This window comes from Euprymna scolopes, chromosome 2, assembly GCF_053919585.1.
Source record: "Euprymna scolopes isolate OS-2025 chromosome 2, ASM5391958v1, whole genome shotgun sequence".
NCBI classification, from domain to species: Eukaryota; Metazoa; Mollusca; class Cephalopoda; order Sepiida; family Sepiolidae; genus Euprymna; species Euprymna scolopes.
Genome location: NC_136483.1, coordinates 83,419,405 through 83,429,404, shown reverse-complemented (window position 1 = coordinate 83,429,404; position 10,000 = coordinate 83,419,405). Strand labels below are relative to the sequence as shown.

General features: G+C 33.2%; 1 protein-coding gene across 4 annotated transcripts in view; it reads right to left on the bottom strand.

The window, feature by feature from the left end:
• LOC145293079 (uncharacterized) overlaps positions 1 to 10,000 on the bottom strand; it is a 665,443-nt gene that overhangs the window by 184,586 nt on the left and 470,857 nt on the right. The window contains exon 8 of one of the 4 annotated variants that reach the window (XM_080139450.1): positions 6,243 to 6,275. The exons of the other annotated variants lie outside the window; for them this stretch is intronic. Within the exon in view, the coding sequence (XP_079995576.1) occupies positions 6,243 to 6,275 (33 nt within the window). The remainder of the gene's footprint in view (positions 1 to 6,242; positions 6,276 to 10,000) is intronic. 4 annotated transcript variants of the gene reach the window in all.

The window sequence follows — 10,000 nt, the reverse complement described above, 5'->3', positions numbered from 1 at the left end:
TATATATATATATATAGATATATATAGATATATATATTAAAATCAGCCAGGCTGCCACAGTCGCATTTATATTTTGATCAAGGGACATGACGAATTAATCTTTTAGCAGTTCTTGTAGGAAGGTGTTGAAGTTTTTCTGTGTATAGCGCTTGGTATTCCTTCACTCATCGTGTACCGGCCAGGCTCAACATTGCTTAACTTCGATGATGTCGCAAGGACCGATATGCCAACATAATTATGCCGTATACATATGTACTGCACACACACATACATAATGTAGGCTACATTTAGTTCAATTTATTTTATGCGTAAGGTGCAAAATAGGGGTGTAGCACTTGCGTAAAAATTCAAGTATCCCCCATAAAATTTTAACCACAGATAAGAGGCACATTATCTAGCTCCTTGCTAGAAAGTCAGACACAAAATTATGTATGTGTGGTTTTGAAAACCCAACACATTAGGATAAGCTCGCTCTTGCCTACAAAAATACTTCAGCAGCTCTGCCAGTGTTGTTCGATAGGAGCACCCAAGACAATTAACAATAAACAAACCCTTTCTTAGAGAGAATCAAAGGCAATTAAGCCTAATTCTCTGAATGTCTTAAGTGCTCATGAGTTTAAGGATTAAATTGGAAACATTTCCTAAAACCAAAACCTTCTAATAGATTTTGATCAAGATTGGAATAATGATTATAGTCATCTTTATTGAATTTATGGTTTGTCAGATGAACATGTGATTAGGGAAATTACATAACCCTGGTGTATGGAATTTCCCAAAGGATACCAGCACACAAACTAATAGTTGTTTAATATGAAACAGGCTTTCATTCTTTATATTTTAGTCTCTTATTCTATTTTCTTGCTAGTGAATTTGTCATTATTCTATAATTTGTCATTCTTTGGTTTGCCCGGCAGAATCTGGGCATGCATCTCAGTAAAGAACTTCTTTTTCCAAGTCTCATCAAGTTTCTATGGTAGTAAAACTGTTTGTCAGCAGACAACATCACGGCAGCATTCAAAGGGTGCTAGGTAATGCTATGGGATGTCAAACAGATAACAGCCCTCTGTGTATGACTCTGCAGAAAAGTTTGATCGACCTGCACCCCATTAGATTTAGACGACCAGGCGCCCATATTCATATCCAGCACACATGTGCTGTATATGCCTTCAAGATCATATGCAAATGTACCTTTCTTATCAGAACCTGTGCCTTCCATATCAACAGATGACCCATTTTCCTTTGTCAAATGTCTAAAATGACTACAAATCCAAATGAAGAAGACTATAAATGGTTTCTTCATCAGAAAGTTGACGTCCATTCTGGCTCGGCCTGAAAGAAAGAAAAATTATGCCAACAGACAAAGGGCCATCAAAAAGCAGTATTTATAGAGTCTGACTTCAGCTGAATGTCTGCAGCGACTTCAAAATGACAAAAAAGAGTAAGCATCAAAAAAAAAAAAAAAAAAGAAAGAAAGAAAGAAAGGAAGACAGGATCTCGAGAGCGAGGTCGAGGGAAAGAATACCAGTACGAGGAAACCAAAAGCACATTCTAGACAGCCAGACGCTGACATCACAGAGCTACAAAGAAACAATGATTACGCAGACAGTGATGACGACCCTGAACGGGTTCCTTCCAAAGTTAGAAGAAACATTTTTAAAAGTTTCTCTACTGCTATGAACTAAGGCTTGTGCAGTTAGTTTTTTGTCAGAGACAATTGACAGTTTATCAATCTTTCTGTGTCTTTCTCTTTTTTTAGTTATGTCTATGCCTCTTCTATCCTGCTTAGTTTACTAGTTAGTTTTATTTCTATCTTAATTTGTTGATGTTTCCCACATTACGTAATTACTAAACGGAAGGTATCGAATTAGTCCATTTTCTTATGTACTTAATGATTTTTTAAGTCAATTTTTCTACTTTTCTGTTTGATTCTATTTGTTTTTTTGATCTGTTGTATGATAGCTAAACTGGTTGTAAGCTTGTTTTAAAGGGTTGATATGCTTTACTCCAGAATTAGAATTCAACAAAGCAAAAGGTATAGTATGGAATTGCCCCAAGTTACCCCATATAACTCTATGAGAACTCAGGTGTCTAGACAGTTCGTCGAGTAGATGATCCTTCTTAATGACTTCATACGTTGAACGTAGTTATCCTTGCCCCAGTTTTCATTGATGACGTCACAAAACAACAACGTCATCTACTGTGAACGCAAGTCTGAGCTCCAATCTATGGTCCCCCACTTTGCCAAACTTTCACGAAAAACACTCATCTAGCTGAAAACACTATCAATAATTTCTCCCACTCTTTCTCTGTGCCTAAACCGAAACGTAAATTTCACGAACAAAGCTTCTTTCTTAGAACTGCACACCTGTGGAACTCTGTTCCGTTTACTTGCTTTCCAGCTGACTACAATATGTCCGTCTTCAAGTCCAACGTAAACAAGTTCTTGATTAGCCGTTCCCCTTAAGTAATCCAATTTATTAAATTTACACTTTTAACGATTACTATATTGCCCTTTTGATCGCTGTACACTCTTTAACCCTTATCCTCGAGTGGCCTCTGAGCTTTGATAAATTGTGATTCCCTTGTAAGAAAAAAGTAATATAAAAAAGACGCTTATAACCGTTAAACTAAAGACAACGGACCACGAGTAAGTTAAATCTCAGTTAAATAACAAAAAAATTGCAAACAGAAATAGAAAAAAAGGTTAGACGAATAATGAAAATAGGAGAGATGGAAATTAAAATGAGAGATATGTGAAACGAAGACGAACATATGAACGAATTTAATGATGACGAAAGGACGAGGAAGTTTGATTGCAATGAAAAGCTGAAAATAAAAAATGAATGCACCAGGAACAGAAAATAAAAAGAAAACATGAAAAAAAAGTTTTTGAAAGAGAAAAACAAACAAACAAACATACAACAAAAAATATGAAGCGACAAATATGGATGACGTCATGAATCAAAAAGCGAAAGGAAAAAGGAAGCAAAATGAACGAATAGAGATGGAGAGAATGAAAGTAGGAGGGAGGGAGAGAGGCAAGAGAGAGTATGGGATAATGAACGGAATAAAAGTGATTTAGAATAAGAAACTTAAAAGGAAAAGCAAATGAGGATAAGTAGATGAAAGAGAGGTAGGGTGTACAAGAGAGAGAGAGAGAGAGAGAGAGAGAGAGAGAGAGAGAGAGAGAGAGAGCAAAAAAAGTAAGAAAAGAATTGAGGAATTTAAGGTGTCCGCCTATTTAACCCGGTTTTATCTATATAAATGACACAAGGGTGATCCAAAAGTAGCGATCTATTGAAAAATTAATATTTTTTTAATATTGAATATCTTTATTTTACTTTTTCAGATTAACTAAAGCAACCTCTCCAACACCAATATGAGTCGTGTGCCCATCGAGGAACGAATCAAAATTAGGTCAAATTTAAAAAATAAAAAATGACCTCTGCGGTCTCTACTCTGTCCATTTTGGGTCTAAACATTTGAATTTTTCCATAAAGTGTATTCAGACATAGGGCAAGCCTTTATTCGTTTTTTTTTCTGAAAATTTGGCTTCCAAGGGGTCAAAATCCAAAAGATTTTACCATTGCTGTTTCTATCAAACTATTCAGCCAAGTTTGGGTCTAAACATTTGAAATTTTACATAAAGTGTATTTAGACATGCACCAAGCTTTTAAATCTGTTTTTGGGTGAAAATTTGGCTGTTTACAGAGTTGACCGCTGCAGACTCTACCAAACTCCTCCGTCAATATTGGGCCTAAACACTTGAAATTTTAGATGTAGGTTACTTGGACATGGATCAAACATTTTAATTGAATTTGAGCCCCAAAACAATAAATGTTAAGGGGGTCAAAATTGGGGTCAAATTTTAAAAAAAATTGACTTCGCGGTCGCTACCAACTTTTCTCTATAGTAGTTAAGGAAGCCTATTATATAGAAAGACATTACCGTACATATTCACACTTTTTAATATATACATAGGCACATAAAGTTATGAACAGTACATAGGACCCGAGCAAAGCTGGGTGGACCTACTAGTAAGTAATAAAATGAAACTCAGTATTTTCAAAAATCTCGGAAGGACTGATACAACTACATTTCAAATTTGCTGAGTATATCTTTAAAAATAAAAAGAAAGTTATTCAAGTTTTAAAATAGGTCACTACTTCTGGCCCACTTTGTATAACATGGTTTGAGGAATGCAAGGTTTGAAACTACGAGACACCATGCGTTGTTGACTTTATCTCTCGAAGCTTTGATTTACATATACTCTGTTAACGATAGTGATTGCTCTCATGAAAACGAGGAGATAAAAGGCACGCTTACTTATCCGGCTTCGATGAGAGTTTTCTTGTGTAACGTTACACACGTTTTACACACGTTTTACACACGTGTTACACACGTTTTACACACGTGTTACACACGTGTTACACATGTAGACACCGTCGCAAGGAACATAAGAAAGAAAGACGAAAGAAATTCAAAACGTTGTTTCAGGTTTTAACAAAAGATTTTTTATTTCTCTTTCTCCAGCCACGTAACCCACGTGTCTCTAGCGTGATCATCGGTCTGCGCATACATTCTTTTTTTTTTCCCTTTTTTTCCTTTTTCCTTGCCGTGACGTCATCTCACATACGGCTCGGTCATTCGCATACAGCTGCTATACTTGCTTCCGCTCTCTGGTACACTTGGATGGTTGCTGGTAAATTCTTCTGGTTTCGTTGTCTAGCGGAATTGTTGTTAATTACAATCAATTAAACAACTGACAGACGATTTTTCACAAGCTATTTGGAAACCAGATAGAGAGAGAGAGAGAGAGAGAGAGAGAGAGACAGACAGACAGACAGACAGACAGACAGAGGGGGCAGTGTATTTAAAGTAATTATTATTTTCAGAGATGTATGAGACGTACGTCTTTGTTTCGCCCCTAAGAACATCTCTTCATAACGTAGCCCCAGAATTATTTTTCGACTTCCACCAATGTTTTTTCAAAGCACCAGATTTCAAAAATTTGAACCGTTGTCCATTACTTCGTAATCGGATCACTTAATACATAACGCTATCATCAATATCGAGCACCCTCTTCTATAATTTTAGGAGCTAACAAATTCAATACAGACACACATATATATTTAATAGACACAATACATTGTTGTTTTTTTGTTGCTATGTTTATATTATAATCAAAACATCGGTTGATGAATTGGTCCCATTTGGTAGCTTTAGCTCTGCTGGTTGAGTCCTGTGAAGTCGAAAGTACCGATGTATGATTACAATAATGTATAGTGTACATTGAATAATGTCTATCTATCTATCTATCTATCTATCTATCTATCTATCTATCTATCTATATATATATATATATATATATATATATATATATATATATGGACGTATGAAATAGTGAAATAATGAAACAAAAGTAAAGTTATGCACTTTATAAAGTTTGTTATAATCATTAGGTGTTTGAACAATGAACAAAATAAAATATAAGAATGTCCGTTAATCCCTAGATTTTCAAAGAATTTACTCTTATTCTTTTGACTTTGGTATGGTTCCGGGATTTTATCCGATTCCATTACGCTTAATTATATAATACAACGTTTTAATCGGATTTTTTCAATAACTGTTCTGATACATTAACAACTACAATGATCACCCGGCCATTATTGAAAAAGTTTTTGATTATTTTTGTTTTAAGTATAACTTAAAATTTTGTTGTAAAGTTTAAAATAAATACTCATCAATAATTTGCATTATTAGAGAAATGATGGGTAGAACAGCCGATAGAAGGAAGAAAGAAAGGATAGAAATGAAAAGGAAGTAGAAATAAATGGAATAAATAGAAAGCCAAACATGAAAAAAACAAAACAAAAAAATGAAATGAAAAACAAAAAAATGAAATGAAAAACAAAAAAATGAAAAGAAAAACAAAAAATGAAATGAAAGATAAAAAGAACATAAATAAGAAATACAAGGTAAAAATGAAATGAAAAGATAAAGAAAAAATAATGAGATATAAAAGGAAAACAAAACGGAAGGAAAAATGATAGGAAGAAGAAAAGAAGAGGATAAAGGAAAAGAGAGTATAAATAAAACGAATGAGAAATCAAGAGAATGAGATATGAAAGAAAAAGAATAAAAAAGAGGGAATGGGATGAAATAAAAATGCGAAGAGGGAAACCTTGCCATAGAAACAAGAACAAACGTCGAAGAATGAAAGAAAAAAAAATCTTCCTTACAAACGAAGCAAGCCATATTCGTCGCCTATCTGGCTAAATCAGAATAAAAAAAAGAAGAAAATAGAATAAAAAACTATACAAGAAAACATTATTGAATATAAAATAATGATAAAAAGACATACACAAGTAAAATACAGAACACGATTAATCAAGGCTGAAAAATAAAAATTTATTGAAAAACTAAAAAAATATATATATATATATAAAGGGGAGATAATGTTGAAATCCACGTTATCATTCACGTTAATTTTTTTCGGACTATTGTCCCGTGGAATACGTAATGTCTATCAGAACAACATAATAAGTACATAGGTAGGTGATTGTTTTGGAATGCAAGATGACGTAATTTTGAAAGTGAAATAAAATAATCTGGTCGTTGTTTCATTGTATTAAAGTTAAATAAGAATGTTGGATCGAAACATTAGCATTTCGAAATAAATTATACAAAATATAATTCTTACTATTCTACCTGGCATAGTATTGGGTATATATATATATATATATATATATATATATATATATATATATATATATATATATATATACTAGACTACCCGTGACCCGTTGGGTCAGTATGTTATATTAGCTGTGGAATTCATGTATGAGCGTGCAACTTGTGACGTAACGAAAATAGTTTTTTTTTCTGACATAACAGAAACATTTCCATGAAAGTATATTAAAATGAAAAAGGATAGAGATAGATTTCTATGAGTCGTTCTGTTTATAATTATTTATTTTGAAAAAAACAAAAACTTATAGCCATTGAATTATAATTGGTTTGCCATGCTTATAGGTAAATATGTACTGAACAGATATCATAATACTTAAAGTTAAATTCAAATTTTGATATATCTTTTAATTTGAACGCGAAAAAACCCAATTGGGACGCTAAAAACGTACACATTAAAACAATACGTTTTATTGTCGCATTGATTATTTATTTGTATGCAAATTAAAAAAAACATTTTCGGGGTTATTTATTTATATTGGTAGTGTAGAAGAAAATGTATGAATGTTTTTAAGAAAGGTGTATTAAAATATGGAGAATAAAATTTAAAAAATAAAGAAGGCGATGGGTAAATCGCCGTTGTAAAATGTTCTTATGGTTCTCAACGGGTTAAAGTAGATTTATTTGTAAGAAAATGGCGTTAAAATAACTTAAACGTAATACGGAAATGAACGATGTAAAAAAAATGCAGAAACCATAAACAATTGTTTATTTGGATAATTTAAATTCGAAAAAAAAAATTGGGACGCTGAAAACGTACACAGTAAAACAATACGTTTCATTGTCGCGTTGGTTATTTATTTGTAAACATGTTTTTTTAAATGTACGTTATAAATAAATAATCAACGCAAAAATAAAGTGTATTGTTTTACTGTGTACGTTTTCAGCGCTCTAATTTTTTTTCGCGTTTAAATTATCCAAATAAACATTTTTTTCTTTTACGTCGTCCATTTCCGTATATGTTATGGGTTTATGTTTATGTACGCATGCGCAACCGGAAATCGTACACCGGATGTTGGGTTAAAACACCCGTTACAAGGTCATTTGAGTTTTATAATTATATATATCTGTAAGATAATATATCATTATTTACACAATTAACTACGCACACACACACAGACACATGTATGCGCGTGCACACGCGCGCGCACACACACACATATATATATATATAGAGAGAGAGAGAGAAAGAGAGAGAGAGAAAGAGAGACAGAGAAAGAGAGTCTGTGTGTGCGTGAGAGAGAAGAATAAAACCAAATTATATATATATATTCATCAACGTTTCGTCTTTATTTCACGACTTCGTTCGAAAAAATAGAACAAAAACATTCCATTCACGTCCAAATCGCACCACTGTAACAACTATGTGTCAATTAAAAAAATCCACTCATTTCATGTCATAAACGCATTACACAGTTTGAATTCCAATGTCTATCATCCTGAAAAGAAAAAAACAAAACAAAACAAAACAAAATGAATCTAGATATTTTTAAATATTGTACTTGGATTTTATTTCTTCAGAAAATCATCCCAAAGAAGTTTTCTTCTAAAGATTAAAATATTGATGAATAAATAATTTTCACTTTCCATCAAATTAGGATGTCATTCCCATAATTGTCATCAAATACGCACGCACGCACGCACACACACACACACACACATATGATTTGACATAGAATTACCCATATATATACATACATCTCTTTCTCTCTGTCTCTGTCTCTCTCTGTCTCTCTCTGTCTCCCCTCCTCACTCTGTCTGTCTATCTGCCTGCCCCTCTCTCTCTCTCTCTCTCTCTCTCTCTCTCTCTCTCTCTCTCTCTCTCTCTCTCTCTATATATATATATATATATATATATATATATATATATATACGGGTAATTTCATGTCAAGAGATCCAGGAACTGAAATCCTGTTCTCATATTTTATTATAACTTACACTAGAGATGAATACCATAAAAATGAAGAAATCCTGAAAATTTGAGCACGTGACTCCAAACAGTTACCCATTTACCGCATTTTCCGTTTTGCATAAATCGCTTAGGCGACATTTTAATAATTACATTTTCTTGTTTGGAACATGATGTGATATTTAGGTACGTTTTTGTTTTACTTGTGGAATCTAAAAATGACATCTAATTTGCTCGGAAATGAAGCCTTCTACGTGATTTTATTAATTAACAAAAATTCACATATGCCGTAATATGGGGGGGATGATGTGGATGATATGGTACTGAATTTTTTCTTTTGGACATTCATGCGGACCCTCTGAAGTACTAGACCAAAAATGGTAAAAAGTCCTCTTGTTAACTCACAGTGCCTATACAAAATTACGTCTTTTTTCCGAGTGTTGTGAAATACCCTTTTAAGGGAAGCAATTAGTTGGTGAATGCGAGATGAAGTTGGGGAGACAATCTAAATTATTATAAAATTCATATTGAAAGAAGTAAAGAGTTATTCCCCTTTGCATTATACTTTTATTTCGTCCTAACAGTTTTAGAAAGTAAAAATAAACTGGTAACAGGTAAAACTATGCATTAGTTGCCCCCCACAGTGAACGTTGGTGGACAGCTTTCTAAACCAATCTAATAATAAAAAAAAAAAAACAAAGCAAAAAAACAAAAAAAGTGGCATTCATAGGATGTCATACCAGCACTGTCACCTTTTACCCTTATACATCGTTGTGGTGTTATTTATTGCCTTTAAAGGTTGCCAACGTGGCATATATAAGTTTACATAGTTTTGGTACCTTAAGCGTTTTAGTGCCAAATCCAAAATTGTGAATACATTGACTAGAGAATTTTTGTACGTGCAATATTTTATGGTTTCTTTTGAACGGGCATGCACTACATTGGCCATAAACTAAAAAATATTTTTTATATCAATCTGGTGACTGCTTTCCTCCTACTTTTAGCCGTGGTCAAGCAATGGCGATACTCGATATCGAACTCACTGACAAACACAAGCACACACACATATATTAGTCAATGAAACAGTAGATAAGCATTTAAACGGACAAGTATCAATAATGAAACAAAAAACATCTCTAAAACTAATTAATATTTGATCGTGTCAAGTGCTTGGCACGACCAAATATCAATTGGCTTTAGAGATTTGTTTGTTTCATTATTGATACTTGTATGTTTAAATAATTATCCCCTATTGTATAGAGTAAACATTCGTTTTTGTCTGAAATTTAATTCCATATTTTACTCCTCGGTCTGTCTGTCTGCCTGTCCCCCTCCCCCTCT